Source organism: Gobio gobio, assembly GCF_949357685.1.
Source record: "Gobio gobio genome assembly, chromosome: 21".
Classification (NCBI taxonomy): Eukaryota; Metazoa; Chordata; class Actinopteri; order Cypriniformes; family Gobionidae; genus Gobio; species Gobio gobio.
This window is the reverse complement of record NC_137117.1, coordinates 7,794,084-7,819,514: the sequence shown is the minus strand read 5'-3', so window position 1 is coordinate 7,819,514 and position 25,431 is coordinate 7,794,084. Positions and strand designations below refer to the sequence as shown.

The 25,431-nt window shown below is 38.6% G+C and overlaps 1 protein-coding gene across 1 annotated transcript in view; it reads left to right on the top strand.

Moving 5' to 3' along the window:
* Window positions 1-2,017: 2,017 nt before the first annotated feature.
* Window positions 2,018-25,431, top strand: part of ggt7 (gamma-glutamyltransferase 7) — a 37,973-nt gene continuing 14,559 nt past the window's right edge. Inside the window, exons 1-10 of the mRNA XM_079802786.1 lie at window positions 2,018-2,136; window positions 6,732-6,928; window positions 8,520-8,746; window positions 13,170-13,321; window positions 14,721-14,835; window positions 14,988-15,055; window positions 17,174-17,247; window positions 19,669-19,862; window positions 20,036-20,123; window positions 24,222-24,349. Of these exons, the coding sequence (XP_079658912.1) occupies window positions 6,739-6,928; window positions 8,520-8,746; window positions 13,170-13,321; window positions 14,721-14,835; window positions 14,988-15,055; window positions 17,174-17,247; window positions 19,669-19,862; window positions 20,036-20,123; window positions 24,222-24,349 (1,236 nt within the window). The 5' untranslated portion in view covers window positions 2,018-2,136; window positions 6,732-6,738. The remainder of the gene's footprint in view (window positions 2,137-6,731; window positions 6,929-8,519; window positions 8,747-13,169; window positions 13,322-14,720; window positions 14,836-14,987; window positions 15,056-17,173; window positions 17,248-19,668; window positions 19,863-20,035; window positions 20,124-24,221; window positions 24,350-25,431) is intronic.

Below are 25,431 nucleotides of genomic sequence, written 5' to 3'. Positions count from 1 at the left end.
CCTTTAACATGAAACATGAGAACAGCTGTGGAGAATCCAGGTACCAACAGACAGATTCAAGGGTATGTGCGTTTTTGAATGTGGCAATTTATATAGATTCAGTAATTTTGTCTTGTGGAGTATATATGTAAACATCTATTGTGTGAAATAGCTCATTCAGGACAGTACTAAATAAAAGTAACACAATTTTACTTATCCCAGATACCTCTTATTTTGTTAAAATTATAATTTTTGCATAAACAAGGGCTCTGAAACTTGTGAGCATGACTGTAGCCTATCTTATGTTTTTGGATATTTCAGAGTCTGAGAATCACCAATTGCTGTTTATATTAAAGGGTTAGTTCACCCAAAAATGAAAATTCTGTCATTAATTATAATAACGACCCTCATGTCGTTCGACACCCGTAAGACCTCCGTTCATCTTCAGAACACAAATGAAGATATTTTAGTTGAAATCTGATGGCTCTGAAAGGCCTCCATTGGCACAATGCACGGTTCACTCTCAAGACCCTTAAAAGGTACTAAAGACGTCGTTACAAAGTCCATCTCACTACAGTGGTTCTACAATAACTTTATAAAGCGACGAGAATAGTTTTTGTGCGCAAAAAAACCTAAATAACAACTTATATAGTGATGACGATTTCAAAACACGGCCTCATGAAGCTTCGAAGCGTTATGAATCAGTGAGTCGATTCAGCAGTTTGACACGCGATCCGAATCATGATTCGACTCACTGATTCATAACGCTTCGAAGCTTCATGAGGCCGTGTTTTGAAATCGTCATCACTATATAAGTTGTTATTTAGGGTTTTTTTGCGCACAAAAACTATTGTCGCCGATTCATAAAGTTATTGTAGAACCACTGTAGTGAGATGGACTTTGTAACGACGTCTTTAGTGCCTTTTAAGGGTCTTGAGAGTGAACCGTGCATTGTGCCAATGGAGGCCTTTCAGAGCCATCAGATTTACACTAAAATATCTTCATTTGTGTTTAGGGTGACCACCCGTCCCGCTTTGCGTTGTACCGCACAGCATTTTCACCCCTTGTCCCGCACGCCGCATATTGAGAAAATGTCCCGCATTTTCATCAGTCTGTTGGTTTTTAATTTATTATCATATAACGCATGCGTTCTTTTGCCTTTTTAAGAAAGCGTTTCATTTAATCTTTTTGCGGCATCGTTTTTCACCTAGACATATTTAACAGCGCTTCGTCAGACGTAACATCCCGCCTTTCACAAATACAACAACAGCCTTTTTTAAAATCTTATCCAATGGTTGAAAAGAAAGGAGTAAACACGGTCGCTATAGGTTGTGACGGCTGTCAATCAAAATGTGGAGCGGATTCGTTCCATGTACGGTAAATTGGTTATATTCTTAATATATAATATAATATATAAGACTGTCAATGAACTAATTTCATGTTGCTTTATAATTTATTTGTTCATTATTGGACTTTGGGCTCAGTGATGTTGAATTTAAATGACATGTACAATGTTACATTGATGTAATGGTGTTTTCTGGAAGGGACTAAAGAACAAAGTATTTTTATCATCTGAAAGGCAGAATACATATGTTTTTATTAAGTTAGATAGATATTGTGTAACAGTTTCAGGTTATGTTTTAGTGTCGGTAACATGTCCCACATTGTCCCACACAAACTTAGTAATTGTCCCACATTTGGTTTGTTTGATGGTGGTCACCCTATTTGTGTTCTGAAGATGAACGGAGGTCTGACGGGTGTCGAACGACATGAGGTAATGAAGTAATTAATGACAGAATTTTCATTTTTGGGTGAACTAACCCTTTAATTACCTGTAACAGTGAAATAAATGACATTACAATTCAAATTTGCTAATACTTTTCTTAGCTACCACCCATTTACAATGTAACTGTTGCATGTATTTCGTTACTCCCTAACCCTACGCGCGCGCACACACACACATACACACACACACACACACACACACACACACACACACACCTCTTCTCTTCTCCAGAGGGTTGATTGATGAACCTGTTCTGCAGGATCCGCGTCTCTCCACTGTGACGCATGCGCAGTTTGACCATTTAAAGACACGAATGCTGTAATTCAGCAGGAATAATATGTGACTGAGGAACTGAACCGCACATTTCACCTGTGAGTATGATGGAAAAGATGGGTCTAAAACATTATTGCTGTTGTTTAATTGCTAATGTACGGGCGTGTAAGCTTTAAACGTAATCTTTGAGGAAACTGTCAAGACCCCTGTGTTGTGTTTTATTCCTTTGGTCAGTTTTGGTATTGTAACACCTGCGTTTTTAACATTGCGCTGATGATGAACCGTCGGGGGTTATCCGCGTTAAATCCGCTGTTTACACGACACAGTCACGGATGTAAACACAGACGGATGGACATTAGTCGACGTCGCGTCGCGTTTAACGCGCATGTCGCTGTGATGAAGGGGAACGGACTCATCTCTGACGCGCGCGCGTCTCCTGCTTTATCCGACTGGGATGATGGCGGGTGTTATTATAGCCTAGCGAGTCCTTTCCATGACAGATCGTTTTTAGGCTGAAGATGCTGATATTAGCCAGACGAGCATCCACCAGGCCTTCAGTGCGAAACACAAGATGTGGAGGAGGCCTGCGATATTATCAAGGGCTGAGTTGTGATTGTACATCAGTTACATTGTGAATTCAGTGCAGGATGCAATGCCAATTTTGCATTAAAAGCAGATCCAATTATAGTTATAATAAAAGGAACAGTTTACAAAATGCATTTTAATAACTTTTTTTTATTTTTATCAATATCGATTTATTTAAATGCATGAGTGAAAATGTATATTTTGTTATTTTTTCACTTTTTTTTAATTAGCTCAGTTTTCTTTTCACTTTCATGGTCCTGTGGTGTGACATTAAAAATCTGTAAATATGGTCGTATACAAATGCATACCTCATATTTATAAAAATAGAAGCAAAATGCTGTGTAAAATAGTGTTTGGTGAAGAGTTGCGTGTCCGCTCCTCATAATTATGTACGTAAACATGCAGTCAAACGAAGGCAAATAAAAGTAGATAACAGTTTCGACACGAGGCAGAGAAAATCCTGTACATCCCAGATGAAACTTTGAGCCGGGGTGGCAAATCCAGCTCCTGGAGGCCAAGCACAATTATTTTTGTTGTCCTAATAAACAGGAGAGTAACGTTAAAGGGTTAGTTCACCCAAAAATGGAACATCTATCCTAGGTGTATATGACTTTCTTCTTTCAGCCGAACTCAATTGGAGTTATGTATAATAATATCCTGGCTCTTCCGAGCTTTATAATGGCAAATAAATCAAAATAGAAATTAATAAATGTAGAATAAAATAAAATAATAAATAAATATGGGAAAATAAATATATACATAATTGTTTATTTTAGTTTTTTTGCTTTTCTATGTATATTTATTTATATATTTATTTTTGCTTTTTTTTACATTTTATTTGTATATTTATTTACTTATGTATTTATTTATTTTTAATATTGGCACCTTGGGAATTCCATAGCCAGTTGGCGGAAAACACTGCGTATTGCCAGCGAACAAACTTGGTCAGAGATCATAGATTCTTCCCTAAAAATCTCTATGAACGAGAGATTATTAAAACGAGGATAAATCAACTCATCAACTTACAGTGTGTAAATCTCTTCGGCTTGCATTGTCAATTGCGCTCACATTGCCTGTCCTCAATCTGGCAACCCGCTTTGAGAATCGAGTCTGAGGAGGGGGAAACAACGATCTCCAATATTCTGAATTCGGACTGCAGTACCTATTTTGACCACTAGCTGTCAATCCTACATACCGCACCTTTGAGGCAGGATTAAGGCCCATTTATACTTCTGCGTCGAGAGTACGCCGTAGTGTACGCCGTAGGCTACGCGCGTAGCCGACGCCGTCGTGAGCATTTATACTTCTGCGCTATTGTCTGCGTCAATGTGCAATTCCACATGCAGGAGCTAGTAGGCAGTGTCCTCGGGCATGTTGGTGTAATCAAGACAACAGCCGAAGAAGAAGCAGTTTGTTGCTGTGCATTCATGTCGGAGTATCAGCAGCAGTGAGAGAGCGTCTTTTGTTGCAGCTTGAGTTGTTGTATCTAATACAAATTAAGCATCTCTAGTTGATTAGTAAAGTTAAATAAGGCGATCTGGCGCTGGAATGCGTTTGTGAAACCATGCGGAGCTCGTGGCCGCTGTTTTCAGCAGCGGTGGCTCGAGCAATCGATTGCTGTTGCGGAGACTTCATTCACGAAATATACCCTAATGTGTCCCTGTTCTTGATATACAATTACTGATTAACATCTTTGGTTTTAATGAGAAAATAAATAAACTATATTCAGCGGATCTATGTATTTATTTACTAGCATAAAGAATCGCTGGACTGCAAAATATTGTGTTATAGCAGTCGTAAGGAACTATCATCCCATTTCTTGACACACACACACTCCTATCGCAGATTTTTTATTTATTTATTGACCTGAGGGAAGGGTTCTGGCAGACCAATCACAGCGCTCGCGGTCCGCGTAGAATTGACGCGTTGTTACATTTTTGGAGAGGTGCGCGTCAGGCTACGGCGTAGGGTACGGCGTATCCAACGCGTCTATGCGTAGGGTACGCCGTACCCTCTGCGTGCACTCGACGCAGAAGTATAAATTGGCCTTTAGGCCTTAGTTCAATTGGTTCAATGTTTGGCATATTCTGAGATCGAGCGTTTGCTGGGCCTGGTGTCAATAAAAGCTCTTCTTTGACTAACAAGGGAGTTTTCAGCTCGGAAACATACAGAATATTCTTATATCACGATAAGCTTTTTTATATCAAAGGCTGAATGAAAAGTTGATTTCTCAATTCATGACCCCTTTAAGATATCTCTATCTCTAACTGTCAGTTAAAACCGCTCAAACATGCATTTTAGTCTGGGACGAGCTTAAAACTACACTGTGTAACTTTTTTAGTTTATTCTTAGCTAAAAACACTTAGTTCTTTCAAAAATATATGAGCTCATTAATGTATATGAAGAGTTTCGTTGCAAAACGAGATATATCCATTTTGAGAAATGTTGACATTATTATTTAAGACATCAACAGTCAAGTTCATTCACAATTTTTTGTACATTAAACTATTACTTGAGCTCAGTGAAGGCCAGGGACACAATATTCTTCAAATCCAGGATATTTTTTATTTAATTTTATGTCCATAAATAGTTCATAAATAAGTCAAAAACCATGCCAAAATGCAACATATTTATCTTAACATTGTCAAACATCTTAAATTGGTTAAAAAAAACAATACATCATAAATATTTGGAATAGTATATACAAAGATTGATTAATAATAATAAGATTCCGAGTTAGTTTTGGCCAGAACATACACAACATAACTTTTTTTTCTTTTCTTTTTTTTTGCAAAACGCTATATATCCACCTTAGGCTATATTCTACTACTGTAATACCATTAAGAAAAGCTAGTGAATCAATGTTTTGTTTGCGTGTGTGTGTGTGTGTGTGTGTGTGTGTGTGTGTGTGCGTGTGTGCGTGTGTGCGTGTGTGCGTGCGTGCGTGCGTGCGTGCGTGCGTGCGTGCGTGCGTGTGTGTGTGTGTGGGCATGACACAGACCAACATTAGCTACTCGCAGTCGCACGATGACCACAATTAGTCTTTGGATGTTTTCCCTCCCCTGAATGCCTTGCCTGTTTGGTCTTCTCCCTGTGATGATTTTCTTTAGATGCCTTCCTCTTTCTCCCAACAGCAGCTGGAATGACCGGCTCCAATCCGTCATCGAAATCCATAACGTTAGCTTGACTCTGAAGCTTTGATTCTCTGACTGACAGACAGCTGTTGATCAGTGACATAGCCTACGTGACTGACAGCTCGCCTACAGTATAAACAATTAAATGGTAAACGTTTTTTAGTTCGCCTATTGAATCCTCTTTTTAAAAATATGTTTTTTGTTTTGATATTATCGTTAAATCACTGAGCAAACTCGGAGCACTTCACCGGCGGTGACTCTCTCCTCGCGTGACATCCTGAGCTCGCGCAGCATCCTGGACGTTCTATATCGCACTTTTTAAAGAAACTGGGTTGGCGGATATCGCGTTTTGTGAAAAAATACATTTTGTAGTAGGCTTAAAATGTACATTTTTAAATCTTATTAATGGCAGCAATTCACACATAGATTAAGGTACATCTAAACAGTTATTTCCAATAATAAAATCCAAATGTCAAAAAATGGCGTTTATCGCGTTTTGCAACCGAACTCTTCATATTTACTTCTTTCAAGTAATAAAGTATTCTCGTAAGTTTATAATATGCCATTGAAGATACATACGGGTGAGGGGTTCGAATGCGGGTCACCATGTTGCCCCTCCATCTTGAAAGTACATTAGCCAAAGAGGGACACACCCGTAAGTTCAAGCTTCGCCTTTGGCGTTTTAACACTCGATGGCACCATGTCGAATGTGGACGAGGTCGAACTGGAAGCCATGTTAATCTTGGACTAATTCGGCCACCGTAGGAGTTAAAACGAAATTGGAATTGAGAGGAACAGAAACTAATATTCACTGGATGGTCATATACCTTTTCACCACTAGATGGGGGAAAATATCACACAGTGTAGCTTTAAGCCTTGTCTGGGAAACCGGGGGTATATGTTATAGAAATAATTGTGCTATGAATTTCCAGCATGATGAACGCAGAACTGCGCTGAATTTCCTGTGATTTCAGGTAAATCATGTACACTCCGACAGCCGATCCGGGAGTGACCGTGGTTGAGAAGGATGCGGCTCTGACCAATGCATATTCCCCTGTGGACTACATGAGCATCACCAGCTTCCCTAGACTACCGGAAGATGATGCTTCAGCCGACAATGCCTTCAAATCGCGCAAAGACGACGATAATTTCCTCAGTGAGCAGGACACAGGTGAATTCATTTGATCATAGCTGAACGATATGGACAAAATTTCATATCTCGATTTTCATGCCAGATATCTCGATCGATACAATACGATATGACTACGTGTTTGGTGAAAACCAGAATCTGAATTCAAATGTGTTTGATTTATGCCTACATTTCCAAAATATGTGTCAGAAAATGTATTGTATTGTACATGTGTAATCAGTCTAGGCTGGCCCTGGAGCGGATGATCAAGTGCATCACATGATCAAATGTTGAATTTAGCCAGAGACAGGCGCGCTCAGAGCTGTCATATATCACAACTTTTCAGTGTTTTCAACCACATACTGTTTATTTTAGGTTTCAAACATATAAATTCACATAAGTACTAAAAAAACAATACATTTAGAGTTTGTAAAATACACACTGATGTCTATGGAAGAGATAATAATAATCCTTTCCATTATAATTCGACACGTTTTATTCATATCAGATACACATTGTGTAAGTAACTTCAATGTTTACTCTATTCTATTCCTAGTTCACCAGCCACTTACTTTTAAGTATTTCAAATATCGATTTTGATCTTGATTCAGTATCAGTTCATATGTATATAGCCTACTGTACATATAAGGAAAAATCTTTTTAGCACCATTTTAAACTTTTCTTGGGTTAAATTATATTTGCTTGCATTCATTAATATTCACTTGTGTGTGTGCTTATATAAGTATCATTAAAAATATTAGGATCAAGTTATTAACGTTTTAAAATTTCACATTTAAAGAAATCTAGTGTTTGATCATGTCTAAATATTTATTAAAATGCAAAACCTAAAAATAAGTAAGCAGTTATGATCTGCAATACTTTTTTTGAGCAACTAGACTAGATACATGTATATTTATTAAAGAGCCATGAAGGCACCTATAGTGGGTAATGGCATTACAAATGAATAACTTCTTTTAAGTAGTCCAACTACTTTTAAGTATTTCGGGTGAAGTGGATGAATTCACGTGAACATAGAGGTTGTAAATCCAACAGATCCGATTCTCTGAACTGCGTCTGCGGCACAAACTAACACGGCGGCGCCCATCGCGCATACAGCTCAACTAACGCCATCGTTATAAAGGTGTTTAAACAACAATATACTTCCACTTGCATGTATTTGACAATCGGAATATCAGATATTTCATGCCATAGCTAACACATTTGTGAATATTCTGAATAAAAAAGGAAAAAATGACATAAAAGCAGATCATCATTCATTCAGCGCTGTTTGTGCTGCGGTGTGTCATGTGACAAGCAATGACGCGTCACCATGGAAAGGCCCCCCCCCCCCCCCCCCCTCACAATAAAGTTCCCACGTCCCTGTAGTGTGTGCGCGCTGGCTTTAGCGGTGCATTCAAGGGCACTCGTAAAACTGATGATTGTTGTGACTGCCAGAGTTGTATGCAGGGCGAGCGCAGAGAGGGGAAATCTATATCGTCTATATCGTTGCTTTTTTCGATAGTAATATCTTGAAAGTTCATCTAGATATAGATACGATAACAATATATCGTTCAGCCCTACTGAGCGGTCACCCATAACGGCTCACTCCAAATTCTGCCCTGTCTCTCCATAGAGCCGGATCTGTTTCTGAACTCAGCCCGACTGCAGCGGCTGCCCTCTTCTGCCTCTGACCTGGCCAGGCATGACATCTCTCCGCTGAGAGAGACCACCATAGACCCGCTGGCACAGGAGTGCGCGTGCACACGGGACGGCCTGACCGTCATCATCACCGCCTGCCTGACCTTTGCCACCGGGGTCACTGTGGCCCTCATAATGCAGATCTACTTCGGAGACCCACAGGTAGGGTTGGGAATCGTGAGAAATTTTCCAGTTCCGGTTCTGCCTAACGATTCCAGTTCCGATTCCGGTTCCATTAAAATGATTAAACAAATAGTGGTAAAGGAAAAAGGCACAATGCGCAACTCAAACAATCCATTTTGTGTTTATTACTTGCTCTAAAATTTATTTACAGGTTGGCAATGTCAAAAAAGTCCTTTACTGTACATATATTACAGTATTAATTAACACATTTTTTTCAAATGAACACCTCTGAAATTGTCTTATTACATTTTATCTCTCTGTCTCTGAATAAAACCAAGTTATAAATTATATTTATTAGTTATATTTATTAATTAGTTGTATATTAATTTAATAGTAATTCAGTTATTCAGTGAACTTGTAAATAATAAATTGCAAGTCAGCATTACAAAGGTAATTGTGCCTAAACGCTTACCTAAACCATGGTGACTCAACGGTTGACAAATATATATATATATATATATATATATATATATATATATATATATATATATATATATATATATATATATATATATATATATATATATATATATAGGCCTTTCACTATAAATCTGGTATAAGCCCTGTGGCACTCTGTGCTGTAGCAAAAGTTTTGTCAAATTGCTAGTGCAGCCTCCTTTGCATGTTATTAACTTTTCACATGTGTTACATTTTGCTTCATTATCATTCATTCTTTGGAAATGAATCCATACTTGTGACTTTCTCTTCGCCATGTTGGTGGTCAACGAGAAAATATCTGACGCAAAACCGTAAATGTGTAGCGCGAGGGCTTTCAGTGCTGAACTGCTGCACTCCTGGAAGCGGCAGGCAACGTAATTAATATTCATGATTAGGTGAGCCAGGGTTGCCAGGTTTTCACAACAAAACCCGCACAATTGCTTCTCTCAAAACCAAGGCTCTGAACCGGTTCAAGGAACGAAAACGAAAACCGGAAACGAACTAAATTTTAAGAGGAACAAAAACGGAAACAAAATCAAAATCAATTTGAATCGTTCTGAACAGAAACGTTAATTTGAAATGACCATTAACCGGTTAATAACGTTATTTTATCGTTCTCTTTAATATTTTAATTTGGCAGTGACCAATCATGAATTGAGTAGTTCAGCATGTGACGTTGACGGATCAAGCGTGAGTGAAATGCCTGAGCACCATCATCTATGAATCTACCGGTACGCAAGTCAGTATGAGCGCGCATTTACATGCCTCAAGTACATTTCTTTCCCCACTGAGGTCTACAATAAAAGCGCAGCTATTGGAGGACATTATTTTCGTACGTTTAAATAAGCAGTACGGACTTTAAGCTCAAATAGACTGATTTAGGCTAGTTTGTAGATTCCGTTTAAGCCTATCCAAGTAGGCTATAGCATCTATCAAACATCTTTCCTATAGTCTTTCAGATTGCCAATACAGGACAGGTCAATGTTTTCTATATAGACGGTTGATGCTTCGTATTAAATGGTATGTTATATTGCATTATATGATCGAGCTTTATTAGCTGACTGAATTTGATTATGAGATGCAAGGACGTGTTGCGCAGTGTTTGCTTTGAGATTAGCAGTTGACGGTGCATTAAAAGAGCAATGGTTATCCAGTTTATTTATTCTTTATTCATGCAATTTTTAAAACAAGTCGTGTTGAAAAAAAGTTATGTACAAAGAATGTTATCACTCTTCTGAAAATAATTCGGCATAAGAGGCCACTTTAGATTGTCTAACGCTCCATTAAAACAGGTCCGCTGTTTATGCTTTGTAATTCTAATGCATGTATTTCTGGTTTTAAAAAATGTTATGAATTAAATATTCAAGTTTAATTACCATGCGTTATATTATTATTGAGTGAAAATGAGTCTATTTATACATATTTGTTTAAAGTATAGGCTAAATTAAAATAACGTTATTAACCGGTATTTTTTCAAATCAAACCGTTTTCGGAATAGTAATGTTTATTGAGGAACGCAAAAACGGAAACGTTAAAATATCGATTCTGCTCGGAGTGAACCGATTGATATTTTTTTCAGTTTTTAAGCCCTGCTCAAAACTAGCCCAAAACAAGCCCAATCGCGGTTCAGGGGGGCTTCTCTGGTAAAATTTGCATTTCCGGGGCTAAATATCACATAATTGGGGTCGCTTCAACCCGCGGACATGAAACACAGCTCGCGGCAACAGTGTTTAAGTAGCCCGATTCCGCGGGAAAACCACGGACTTGGCAACACTGGCTGTCACTCGCTATTAAAGGATACGCTTCCAGCGCTTCGCACACACATTGCACCAGAACCGTTTTCGGAACCGAAACATAGGAATTTCGCACGGTTCTGGTATTTTTCAAAAATCAGTTTCGGTTCTGCATAAGAACCGGTTCTCGGTTCCCAGCCCTACCCACAGGTGCTGTAAACCACACTGGAACAAAGAGCTTTCTCTGTAAAGGGCTCCCAACTCTGGAACTTTAAATAAAAATGAAAATAATTTTTTTAGGGCTGTCAAAAGATTAATCGCGATTAATCGCATCCAAAATAAAAGTTTGTGTTTACATAATATATGTGTGTGTACTCTGTTAATTATTATTTATATATAAATACACACACAAGCATGTATATATTTAAGAAAATTTTTTTTTTATATATATAAAACATTTATATTTATATATATTATAGATTATATAAATGTATATACATGCAAATATTTCTTAAATATATACATGAATGTGTGTGTATTTATATATAAATAATAATTAACAGAGTACACACACATATATTATGTAAACACAAACTTTTATTTTGGATGCCATTAATCGCGATTAATCTTTTGACAGCCCTACATTTTTTATAAAAATGTAAATAAAAGCATACATGACATAAGGTCTTTTACAATGATGGTTAAAGGTGTACTATGTAACTTTTCCGTCCGCTTGAGTTTGCCTATTCAAAACAAAGGCGATGTTTGATGACGCCATGTTTGAGTGGAGAATCTTGGGACATGTGGTCTTCACCTCACAGCCGGTGGGAAGGAATCGGGACAGGACTCGGGCAGAAATCATGTTGATGTGATTATTAACGTTACTGTAGTGAAGCAGAGCAGGAGCGAGTGTTGTGGAGCTGAGGAACCACTGGAGCGATTGTTAATGAGAAGAACACCACACACCTCGCGAGCAGCGGGACTTTTATTATTGTATAGTCGCCGGCGGGACTTTTATTATGCCACAGTCGCCAGCGCCACTTCCGCTTTTCCGGTCATGAGTATGAGGTAACGCAGCTCTGTTTATCATATTAGACACATCTGAGTGTGTTGAAAAGATGTGATGATGTTACTCTGTGCGTTCTCTCTGCGGCTGCTGTGACACTTGTTCACACTGCAGTGAGAGTAAAGCGTTTCTGCAAAATAAAACCAGAAACCGAGGGAAACGCAGATATGACGCAATCGACAGGCGACTCCCTCACACGTCCCGGTTCCTTGGGTAAAATAACTATTTTCTCACGATTTACAAATAGTTGGGAACATTTGGGATATTGTAAGTACTCAACTGAACAAAATATATAACACTGGCCTAGTGGTGTTTGGATATTTTACTGAAGAAATGTTACATAGTGCACCTTTAAGCGCTGGTTTAAAACAAACCAGAGTTGTATGCATATTTAAATCATAATAAATAATTGTTTTAATAATTTTCATCTGTATGTTGCCAGGGTTGGAAGTATCCTTAAATTGATGTTTTATAAACAAATTTCGGGAGGAGCACATTCAGGAAATTAAAACTGTTAAGTGGAGCAGACCCAGATAATTAAACCTAATTGAACACAAGAGGAGCTCATTAAAAAATCAACGATAGGAGGTGTATATAGACAGCCGATTTACCTTCCTGTCGTTGACTGTTTCTTAGCATCCCTCCACCACCCCTTCTCCTCACTTAATTAAACTCACATAAGACATCAAATTAATATATGTAGTCTAGTTCTAGACTATTCCATCACGGGGGGGTACTCTGGGTTCGGGCAAAATTCCGAGCCCGGAGCCCTCCCCCGGACAGCACGCCAAATAAGCATTATATTTACTCTATTTAATTTGATGTAAGTGTGAACTCGTGAATGAGGTATTTTAGGGTTGGTAGTTTTTTTTAGCACATGAAACAAAGGTCAGAGTGTAGTTTGTGGGTTTAGTCTGTTTTGAGTGCTAATCAAAGGTAAGCAGGGTTGGTAGTTGGTGTGGTCGGTAGTTTTTTTAGTGCATTAACCAAAGATAAACAGAGTACTTGGTAGGATTGGTAGTTTTTTTTGAGTGTTACCAAAAGGTAAGCAGGGTTGGTAGTTTTCAGTGAAGGATACATATCCAAATGGAGGTAAGATATCCAATGTATAATATTTTGGCTGGTTGAGGATAAAGTCCAGCAATTTCTTTACTTCTATCCTCAGGTGTATAGTCAGGCCGCGGTGGTGACGGATGTGGCCCACTGCACGACTCTCGGCTTTGACGTTCTGGGCAAACAAGGGTCCAGCGTTGATGCCGCCATTGCCGCTTCCCTCTGCCTGGGCATCATCCATCCCCACACCTCGGGCATCGGCGGGTACGAGCAGGAGTTCTGTGTTTAAAGGGATCGTTCACCCAAAAATGTGATGTTTATCTGCTTACCCCCATGGCATCCAAGATATAGGTGTCTTTATTTCTTCAGTAGAACACAAATTAAGATTTTTAACTCCAACTGTTGCCGTCTGTCAGTCGTATAATGCATGTCAATGGGAACGTATGAGAGCTATAAGAGTAAAAAACATACACATACAAATCCACAGTGTTTCCCACAGATTAGAAAACAATTTGTGGTGGCTGGTGGGCAGGGGTTGAGGGGGAGGGGGGTATTTGGGGTTGGTGATTGGCACAAATATCGATTTCGATCTTGATTTAGTATCAGTTCATATGTATATAGCCTACTGTACATATAAGGAAAAATAAGTTTGCCTTTTTAGCACCATTTTAAACTTTTCTTGGGTTAAATTATATTTGCTTGCATTCATTAATATTCACTTGTGTGTGTGCTTATATAAGTATCATTAAAAATATTAGGATCAAGTTATTAACGTTTTAAAATTTCACATTTAAAGAAATCTAGTGTTTGATCATGTCTAAATATTGATTAAAATGCAAAACCTAAAAATAAGTAAGCAGTTATGATCTGCAATACTTTTTTGAGCAACTAGACTAGATACATGTGTACTTATAGTGTATATAGATAGTGGGTAATGGCATTACAAATGAAATGTATTATTTTTCCAGCCACAAAATGACTCTAATTTGCCTCTTTGCATTGGAATTCTCTATTTTAACCTTAATTATACTAATTGCAATATAAACAAGAAATATATTAGAAGAAAAATATTTTAATTCATTAAATGGTCATTAATGGACCATAATTATTGCACAAATAGTAGGCCTATTTAGTACCAAAAGATCTCCGCAAAATATTCAATAAATATTATTAAACTAAAATATAGAACATTTATTTAATTGAAAAATAGTTAAGGTGTATGGTCACATTTGACCACCGATTTCCATTTCTGAAGTGAACTAACCCTTTTAATATTACAAGCTAAAGAAAAGTAGAAATGGGGATCCCACTATCATGGACAAAAGAACATATCAGGGGTTTCTGTAGGGAATTTCCTGTTTCGATCTTCTGTAAAATATTCTAAATATCTCTCTGTGAGTGTTTGGCTAAAGTGAGACCGTTTACAAGGTCTCCTTAATTATAAGTGTCTAAATATTGTGTTAAAAGTCAAGCCAGAAATCTCTGTTTAAGGATATCTAAATCCTTCTGCAGTAAGTCACTAATAACTGGAAAGGTCATGGAAATTCACTGGTCAAAAATTCCCGGAAGCCTAAAGAGAAGGCATGTGTGCAGGGATAGAGAAATTGATTTTGTGGGTGATTTATCAAAAACAGTGAGTGACTCTATCTTGCTTTCTCCTCAGTGGTGGAGTGATGCTCATCCATGACATCCGAAAGAATGAGAGCCGCATCATTGACTTCCGTGAGACGGCACCCTCTGCTATTCACGAGGACATGATGTTAAATGTTAATCAAAAGGTAGAGCTTTATTTGGATCTGCTTTCATCTTGGCTTAATGTGCGTCATATGATGCTGTTACAAATGCAAAGCAAATGAATAAGTGCGAGTGTTTCCACAAACACAGTATCTGCACTGTGCTTATTCCGCATGTGTCTCTTTCTGTCTGTTAGCCGGGTCTGTCAGTGGCTGTCCCAGGCATGATCAGTGGACTACATCAAGCCCATCAGCTGTATGGAAGGTACAACGGTGTAGTCTCTCACAGCATGTAGAGTTCTGACATGAGGTCTGGTCCACACTACAGCTTATTTTGACTAAGAACCGCCCACTTAGGCTGGAAGAGGCTGTAAAGCTACCAATCACAGGTCACTTTCTCTCAAACAATAATGTGTCCTAACCAGGTGCGTCGTATCCAGATTCCAGTGACTAATATACACTCACCTAAAGGATTATTAGCCTTAATTCTACGTGGCATTGATTCAACAAGGTGCTGAAAGCATTCTTTAGAAATGTTGGCCCATATTGATAGGATAGCATCTTGCAGTTGATGGAGATTTGTGGGATGCACATCCAGGGCACGAAGCTCCCGTTCCACCACATCCCAAAGATGCTCTGTTGGGTTGAGATCTGGTGACTGTGGGGGCCATTTTAGTCCAGTGAACTCATTGTCATGTTTAAGAAACCCATTTGAAATGATTCGAGCTTTGTGACATGGTGCATTATCCTGCTGGAAGTAGCCATCAGAGGATGGGGACATGGTGGTCATAAAGGGATGGACATGGTCAGAAACAATGCTCAGGTAGGCCGTGGCATTTAAACGATGCCCAATTGGCACTAAGGGGCCTAAAGTGTGCCAAGAAAACATCCCCCACACCATTACACCACCACCACCAGCCTGCACAGTGGTAACAAGGCATGATGGATCCATGTTCTCATTCTGTTTACGCCAAATTCTGACTCTACCATCTGAATGTCTCAACAGAAATCGAGACTCATCAGACCAGGCAACATTTTTCCAGTCTTCAACTGTCCAATTTTGGTGAGCTCGTGCAAATTGTAGCCTCTTTTTCCTATTTGTTGTGGAGATGAGTGGTACCCGGTGGGGTCTTCTGCTGTTGTAGCCCATCCGCCTCAAGGTTGTGCGTGTTGTGGCTTCACAAATGCTTTGCTGCATACCTCGGTTGTAACGAGTGGTTATTTCAGTCAAAGTTGCTCTTCTATCAGCTTGAATCAGTCGGCCCATTCTCCTCTGACCTCTAGCATCAACAAGGCATTTTCGCCCACAGGACTGCCGCATACTGGATGTTTTTCCCTTTTCACACCATTCTTTGTAAACCCTAGAAATGGTTGTGCGTGAAAATCCCAGTAACTGAGCAGATTGTGAAATACTCAGACCGGCCACGCTCAAAATTGCTTAAATCACCTTTCTTTCCCATTCTGACATTCAGTGTGGAGTTCAGGAGATTGTCTTGACCAGGACCACACCCCTAAATGCATTGAAGCAACTGCCATGTGATTGGTTGATTAGATGATTGCATTAATGAGAAATTGAACATGTGTTCCTAATAATCCTTTAGGTGAGTGTAATTTCTCTGTGCACTGATACAAATCGCAGCCAATCAGAACACTGAGTGAGCTGAAGAACGCACAATAGATGCATTACTCCAGATGGCTTCTTTTTAAAGTAGTAATTTCCAGATTCATGATTTTAGCCTTTGGGGTCTGTTGTGATTGGTCTACTCTGCTCTGATCATGCAAAGTAATTTGGTTGCAGCTAAATTTAAATTTCAGTTAATGACAAACACATACACACATACACACACACACAAACACACAAACAAACGACACAAAAGAAGATATTTTGAAGAATGTTTGTAACCAAGCAGATAGAGAAACCATTTACTACCAAAGTATTTTCCCCCTACTATGGTAGTCAATGGTTGCTCTCTCTGTTTGGTTACAAACATTCTTCAAAATATCTTCTTTTGTGTTCAGCAGAACAAAGAAACTCATACAGGTTTGGGACAACGTGAGGGTGAGTAAATGATGACAGAATTAACATTTTTGGGTGAACTATCCCTTAAAGTCTAGGGCTGCATTTGGCTACCTGCCAACACATAAGGAAAACATGTCTGTGAAAAGCATTTCACATGTACACACATGGAGTAGGCATGAGAGCGTTTTCTGTGCTGAGCACAGCGATGAGTTTAACAACACTCACTTGAAGTTGCGCACAAACAAATAGACTTCTTAGTGAGTAAGAGAGAGTCATTTTTCATATTTGTTCCATTTCACACTTGATATATTGATGGCTTATGGAAAAACAGCTTGACATTGTAGCTTTCCCCCTCTCCTCTAGAATGTCGTGGAAAGACGTCATCACTATGGCTGCAGACGTGGCGAGGAATGGATTCAACGTTACGCATGAGCTGGGTGAGCACGCAACACACATGTGACACGCATGCCGGAAGTCTACAGGAAGTGTCTGTAGGCAGTAGGGTTGTCATGGTACTAAAATTACAGTAGTAGGAAGGAACCAATACCAGTCAAATGTTGCGGTCCAATTTTGGTACCATAGCGAAAACTGTAGAAATAAGTACTTTAGGCCTGTCGCGATTGGTCGATACAATCGACTACGTTGACGCTGTTAATTAGTCGACGTACATTTTTTTTAGTCGACTGGGTAAGTTGGGTACGATATGAAATTGTGTTCGTACCGGTACTTTAAAAACAACAGCACTCTAATAAGAGCAGTATTTCTTAGGGCGTTTTCACACCTGAAAGTCCGCACTAAGGTCCGAACCGAAGTTCATGTTTTGATACTTTTTATATATTTGGTTAGTTTTGGTTTGGTTTCACATTGCAATTATGTGAGCGGACTAAAGAACTTTACATGACACACTATCAGTATTTCTATATTTCGTCATCATCTATGTGGGCGGCATCTGGACATTGATTGGTTTGTAAACGGACGTGCGTCTTTGACAAGAATGAATGAACGGACGCATATCGCTGCCACTATTGAACAGTGCGCATTGCTTGACTATTTTTTTATTCGTTACGTTTAAAAGTGGACATTTCAAGCTTTATATACACATATTTCTCATGTTTGTGAGGCAAGTAGCTGCTGAGTTTCGGTTTATTTGAGACGCGCTCCAGTTCATGTGTAAAGCATGTGATCGCTCCCGTGATTATTGTCTGCTATAGACTATTTGCTTCTTATTTATTAAATCCAGGCAATTATCTGATTAAACGTTGATTAAAATTAAGATACAATTTATACAAAACGAAATTCCCATTAAAGAAATGCTTTCTAAGCAAAATCATACAAAATTTCGTTCAAAATTATTTCTGACTTTCTGTCTACTGACATTTTGCGCATATTTTCACTTTTCATAATCAATGTAGCCTAGATTGAATTTAAAAATAACGTTATAATATTTAAACATAAACAGGAACTTCCTGTAAATGGTCTGAAAGTCTGAACCATACAGAAAATGCTTTCACACTAGAAACGAACCGAACCTTTGTTCAGTTTGATCCGGACCGAGACGACCTCTTTTCGTCTGACCAAATTTCGTCTGTTTGGTCCGGACCGTGGTACGGGGGAGGTTTCACACCTGCAATTTTGATTCGGACCAAACTGAAAAGTCCGAAAATCCGGACCAAACAAGGTAGGTGTGAAAACGCCCTTAATCTGCGTCGATGAGTGACGGATTTTTGGGTTTGAATGGTAAAAAATCTGTAAAAATGCACGTCCTGGCGAGTATTCGGGTAAACGCAGTCGGATATGTCTTTAGTTAACGTACACAGAGTTGAATGAGAAATCGGGTGTTACAATGAGTTTGGTCCGTGCAGCTCTTAAAGGGCTGGACCTCATATTCTGTGTGAAGCAGGGCAGGAACATGCCGGCCAAGTGAGTTTTTAGGATTTTTTAACCCTAAAACAATGATAAAACAATGAATAGTAAGTTCTGTCATATTATTCAATTACTTTTACAGTTTTTTGCCATGGTATGGATTCAGTATCGATATCGAGGTATTTTAGTCTGGTATTGTATCGAAGTCATAATTTTGGTATTGTGACAACACTATTCTATATAAAAAGTATTTGCGGATATTCTCTTTTTTTTGTTATGTTGGTTTACAAATTTGTACCTTTTTTACATTTTTGTCAAGGGCTTGTTTACATTTATACTTTTTTATAGTACACTACTGAAGGCCAATATTGCAAGTTAAATTAAATGTTTTTAAGTAAAATTTTTGAAAATTATTGTGATGAATTAGTCGATAGATTAATCGATTAATCAATAAATTAGTCGATAGATTAATCGATATAAAAATAGTCATAAGGTGGCAGCCCTAAAGTACTTAACCAATGGACGAGACCAAACAGGACATTTTTTAATCAGTGTCCATCACCACAGTTTCCCACTTAATCTAGCACCTCTGATTGGCCATTGCGTTCACACGCTCAACAGATATGATTGTGATTGGCTTACAGTGTAAAAACACACTGTAAATAGAAACCTTTGAGGCTCAGAAAGCACTCAAACATACATGAACGAGAGCGTTTGAAAGCAGCGTCTATCAGCGAGTACCGAATATACGACCGGTACTGCAGAAATGAAGGTCTATTCTTAAACCTAATGCTTTTGGTTTATTTGTTCGGTACCAGTAGTAGCGGTACATTTGACAACCCTAGTATGCAGGTTTGAAAGTATGAGGCTTGTAGATGTCAGCCAAAAATAAATTCACTTTCAGAGGAGTGTGTTTAAAGAAAAGTAAATGTGTCCGTTTTGTTTTTATGTGGGCTTTAAAGCAGTTTGGTGTATCTTCCGCCATCTTTCCACAGCTGATGCGTTGTCTAAAGTGAAGGAGCAGAATGTGTCGGACACATTCAGAGGTATATTCCTGCCTAACGGTCAGGCTCCACTCGCGGGACTTTTCACTAAACGTCTGGATTTAGCTGCCATTTTGGACAAGATTGCAGCCAATGGAATCTCAGAGTTCTACAATGGGAATCTGACTCAGGAAATGACATCAGCGGTATGTCTCTAGTGATATTTTAGTATTATTTATATAGTATTTATCAATATTTTTCACTAAAACGCATTCAAACACTGCCATTTTGCAGACATTTTCTTTGTGCTACCAATAGCTAATAGCTTACCAACAGAACATGTTATAATAGTAACTTTACAATGTGTTTATGTGACCAGGTTCAAGCCAAAGGAGGTGTGCTGACAGAGGAGGATTTCAAAAACTACTCCACGATCATACAGAATCCACTGCAAACTCTTTACCAGGGTAAATACCCATCACTTTATACCAAGCCGCTCTAAAATTCCCTATAGGCCTTTAAAATGTGTGTCTGTTGCAGTTTATTACTTGATTAATTGCAGTAGTTTAGGTACAGTCGTCTGTTGACCTTCACAGTTGTGAAGCAGAAACTCCAAACAGTAGAGCAATTAAAAACCTGTCTGCTTTAGCCTGTATCAATTTCATAAGTAGAGCACAATTATTGTTGTTACGTGACTTCTCAGAACTGGGTGGACAAGAAATGCAAGTGGAAGTTCAGCAGTATTTTATTTAGTACACAATAGTCATTCTTAGGGAAAGATATCTGCATGGACATTGGCTTAAAGGGAAGGTAGTCCATGGGACAAAATACTAACTGATGTGTACTTAAGTACCAAAAGTACCATAAATAATAGCCCAGCTCATTATGGCAGTGTAACGGTATAGTGAAAGCACCGCGAGAAAGGGCTAGTGTGTTGCTTTCTGTGGTTCGCAATAGAAAAAAACAAACAAAAAGATATTTCTAAAAAGTAAATTTCTTTCTTAAGTTTAGTTTTCATCTCTGTTTTTTTGTGTTTATTTAAAATAAGAAAAATCAGATATTATTGTAATCTTATATCTGTTATTTAACAGTTGAGATGGTTCTTTAATGCTGATCTAACCAGCAGAAGACACGAGCCGCGGTTTAAATCCCAGTTGCTCAGGTGGGGTGTGTGTTAACACTGTGTTACAATGAGCCCCTATTAGAAATATGCCATTATTTTCTATACTTTTATTAATTCTTTTGAGAAACCATAAGAAAAGGGTGAATAATGACTGGGAGTCAATGTTCAGAAATTATTAATTATTATTATGTTTTAAACTATGCTGTTTAGCTGTATTTAGCGATGTGTTTGTTGACAAATAAAAAAAATAGGTCCAACTCCATATTAAACCCTATGGATTAACAATGGGACGTCATTAAAGTTCATGTGCGTGTAAAGGCAGGCGTCCCAAAACTTTTGGCAATATGGTGTATCTCACTATTCTAACTTTATATCTCGCAATTGTGTGTTATAAAGTCAAAATTGTGAGATATAACCTCGCAATTCTGAGGGGAAAAAAAAGCTCACTAAACACAATGCGTACCTAAACACAAGCCCACTACCATGCATGAGAAAAGGCAGAAACAGAGGTACTTGTCTTCTTAAAAAATAACATAAAAATTAATAATTTCATTAGCCAACTGTAGTTTAAGGTTGCCAAGCAAAACAGGAACTTCAGTCACAGGTGTGCGTTTTACAACGGCTTCAAATACATATCATCCAATCGGGAGTCACCCACTTTATGTTGCTCATTTGACTATGTGCATTTTATACCGTGGCCCGTATGTAGTTCTCACATGTTGAGATTACAGGGAAACAATAAACCTTTATCATAATTCATGTGTCTGAATAGCATAGGTGTAGAGGAACGAAGCAGAAACACTCAGTTACTGTACAGTTGTTTGGTTGACTTTAGTACATTTAAAAAAAATAACCCTTTGCAGCTCTAACAGCTTCAGCTCTTCTGGGAAGGCTTTCCACAGGTTTAGGAGTGTGTTTATGGGAATGTTTGACCATTCTTCTAGAAGCTCATTTGTGAGGTCAGACACTGATGTTGGACAAGAAGGCCTGGCTCTCAGTCTCCGCTCTTTAAATCATCCCAAAGGTGTTTGATCAGGTTGAGCTCAGGACTCAGTCAAGTTCCTCCACACCAAACTCACTCATCCATGTCTTTATGGGCCGATGCTCATGTCAAGTCATGTTGGGACAGGAAGGGGCCATCCCCAAAATGTTCCCACAAAGTTGGGAGCATGAAATTGTCCAAAATGTCTTGGTATGCTGAAGCATTATGAGTACTTTTCACTGGAACTAAGGGGCCAAGCCCAAACCCCTGAAAAACAACCCCACCCCATAATCCCCCCTCCACCAATTCGGCTTTTCCTCAAGGCAGCGGGAGCATGGTAGTGGGCTTGTGTTTAGGTACGCACTTCAGTTCCACCAGGCGTTGTTTACTTAAATCCATATAATTGATGAACAAAACATCAATTGAAATTGAAAAGACAAATTAAAAGTGGTCAAAAATCACCTCTGACCCACTCCTTATCTCCCGACGTATTGCATTCAATCCATTTCCACGCCCTTTATGACGCATCCAATTTTCGATATTTTCTTTAACTAAATTAAACCACAACAAATATTATTATATTGAAACAAAAATATAAAACAAAATACATTTTCTTAAATGGCTACAACATAAAGGCCCCTTATTGTTGTCTTCCAATCAATTACAACAACATATCATGAGTAGCCATGAGCAAAAATTCATAATCAATATTCATTATTTACAGTTCATAGTGGTACGATCAATATAATTTACAGTTTCTCATGGCTTATTGCTTTATGAAGAAAAATATAAATGCACGCTCTATTAAAAGGTTAAAGCGGTGACACTTTAGTTTAGGGTCCAATTCTCACTATTAATGCTTATTATCATGCATTACCTGGATATTAGCTGTTTATTAGTACTTATAAAGCACATATTAATGCCTTATTCTGCATGCATCGCTTAATCCTACCCAATACTTACTTTACTAACTATTAATTAGCAGTTATTAGGAGTTTATAGAGGCAGGGGTCATATTTAATAGTTAGTTAACCTAAAGTGTGACCGATGTTGAGGTATACGATCAGTGTTCAATAATTAATCAAGAAGCCTATCTTGAACAATTAATACAATTGAGGTCACGACTGGTCTGTATGTCACATCATCCAAAAAAATCCATCACAACACAACCAAGAATCCCAAACACACAGTGGACTCACAACTATAGACATTCCCATATCTGCAGAAACACTCTTGACATCTACAACTTTAGCATCCATTTTAATTTCATGCATAACAAATTTGATTGCCTCGCTTGTAAAAACTCCACATTCAGACCAAATGGCACCAAAGTTTTGAATCTCTGTATCTAAAGGCTTCAAAGAGTTGATGATGAGTTTATTATTGCCTCATGAAATCATCATTAGTATAATTTAGACTAGACTACCTCTGCATGGGTTAAAGGGTTAGTTCACCCAAAAATGAAAATTCTGTCATTAATTACTCACCCTCATGTCGTTCGACACCCGTAAGACCTCCGTTCATCTTCTGAACACAAATGAAGATATTTTAGTGTAAAGCTGATGCTGAGAAAGGCTTCAGATAGGCCTCCATTGGCATTCAGTACATTTACACTCACAAGACCCATAAAAGGCACTAAAAACGTTGTTACAAAGTCCATCTCACCACAGTGGCTCTACAATAATTTTACGATGCGACGACAATAGTTTTTGTGCGCAAAAAAAAATCAAAATAACACCTTTATCCAACTTGTTCTTGTCTTCCGTGTGTGCCTCCACGACGCATGCGCGAGAATATGACGCAGATCCGGCATTCGGACACATGACCCAGAAGCGATTTGTTTACAAGCAGAGGAAGACGCGAGTATCTAAGCTGTTGAATTCTACATTGATCGTGCTTTAGGTCTCGGTGTAGTTCTCAAAATGGGGCTTAAGTGTGCATTTCATGGATTCCCAAACCCCGGATCTGCGTCATATTCTCGCGCATGCGTCGTGGAGGCACACACGGAAGACAAGAACAAGTTGGATAAAGGTGTTATTTTGATTTTTTTTTGCGCACAAAAACTATTGTCGTTGCATCGTAAAATTATTGTAGAGTCACTGTGGTGAGATGGACTTTGTAACGACGTTTTAAGTGCCTTTTATGGGTCTTGTGAGTGTAAATGTACTGAAATGTACTAAGCCTTTCTCAGCCATCAGCTTTCAACTAAAATATCATCATTTGTGTTCCGAAAATGAACGGAGGTCTGACGGGTGTCGAACGACATGAGGGTGAGTAATTAATGACAGAATTTTCCTTTTTTGGTGAACTAACCCTTTAATGTTATACTTGTCCTGTTGCCCGTCTCTTCTTCAAGCCATTGAAGGCTCAGTTCTGCAGTAAGATGAAGACCCGTCTCAACAGTCAGCAGTGTTTTAATTGAAAGGTTGACAGTGCTCTTGCCTTGCATTCCTCTGACAGGCCACCGGGTGTTTGTTCCTCCTCCACCCCACGCTGGAGCCGCCCTCCTCTCCGCTCTGAACATCCTGGAGGGATTTAACATCACAAACCAGGTGTCCAGGAGCCAGATTTACCACTGGATAGCTGAGGTACAACAGCGCTGAAACCAGCACACATTTAGTTAGATTTATTATTGCTTTTAATAGTGATGTGTTTGTACTTAGTGGTCAGATTATTGTCTGCTTGCTATTTGCATTATGTGTTTAGTGCTGACTCCATCTTGTTCTATTAGACGCAGGCTTTTATATAGCGTTTACAATGCACTTTACTCTGCACATTATGAGTAGTTTTTGCCTAGTTGAGTTGGTTTTAATTGATTTGTGAGGAAAATCTAGTTGAGTTGATTTATGATGTTTTGGGAGGGTTTTATTCAAATGTAGCAAAACATTCCAGCGCTTAATCAACTCACCATTTATACAACGGTTAATACAGTACAGATTGTTTCACAGCAGCTTCACAGTGATAAACAAGAGAATAATTGTTCATTGATGCAAACAGAGTTCAATTCTGCTGTGAAGCAGCTCTAAAAGAAAACATTGTTCAGCTGAAGTCATTCCAGTGTTGATCCATTCATCATCCAGCTCTGTTTAGTTCTCATCCAATTACTTTTTTTACTCAGAATTGCGCGTTTATATCTCGCAATTGACCTATCGGTAAGCCCCGACCCCCTTAGTTACTGTTGCTAACTCGGACAAACAAACGGAGTTGCTAACTGTCTTACAATGACAGCTGTTGGCGTGAAAACCTTATCCCATTATGTTTTTGGACCGAGAATGTAGATTATTGCGTCCTTTTTCACTCTAAAAAAAATCACCATAAGATCTGAACAAACAATTGACCTATCGGTAAGCCCCGCCCCTCGAACGCAGATGAGCCAATAGCAGTTGAGTATCAGTTGCGCTGGGACCGGAACTCGGACATCTTTAGGTCTCAGCGCCATAGAGAAACATTGGAAAATCCGAAGCTCTGATCGATTTGATGGTGTTTATGCTACAAAAATGCTAAAATGTCGTGCCTGAGGTACTGTAACACTGATTCCAGGGATCCTGAGAGGATTTTCTGTTTGTCAAACTCTCGTTAAGTTACGATTAAAGTCCCTGCTAACATACAAACCGAAATAACTAACGTAACGTTAAAGGGTTAGTTGACCCAAAAATGAAAATTCTGTCAG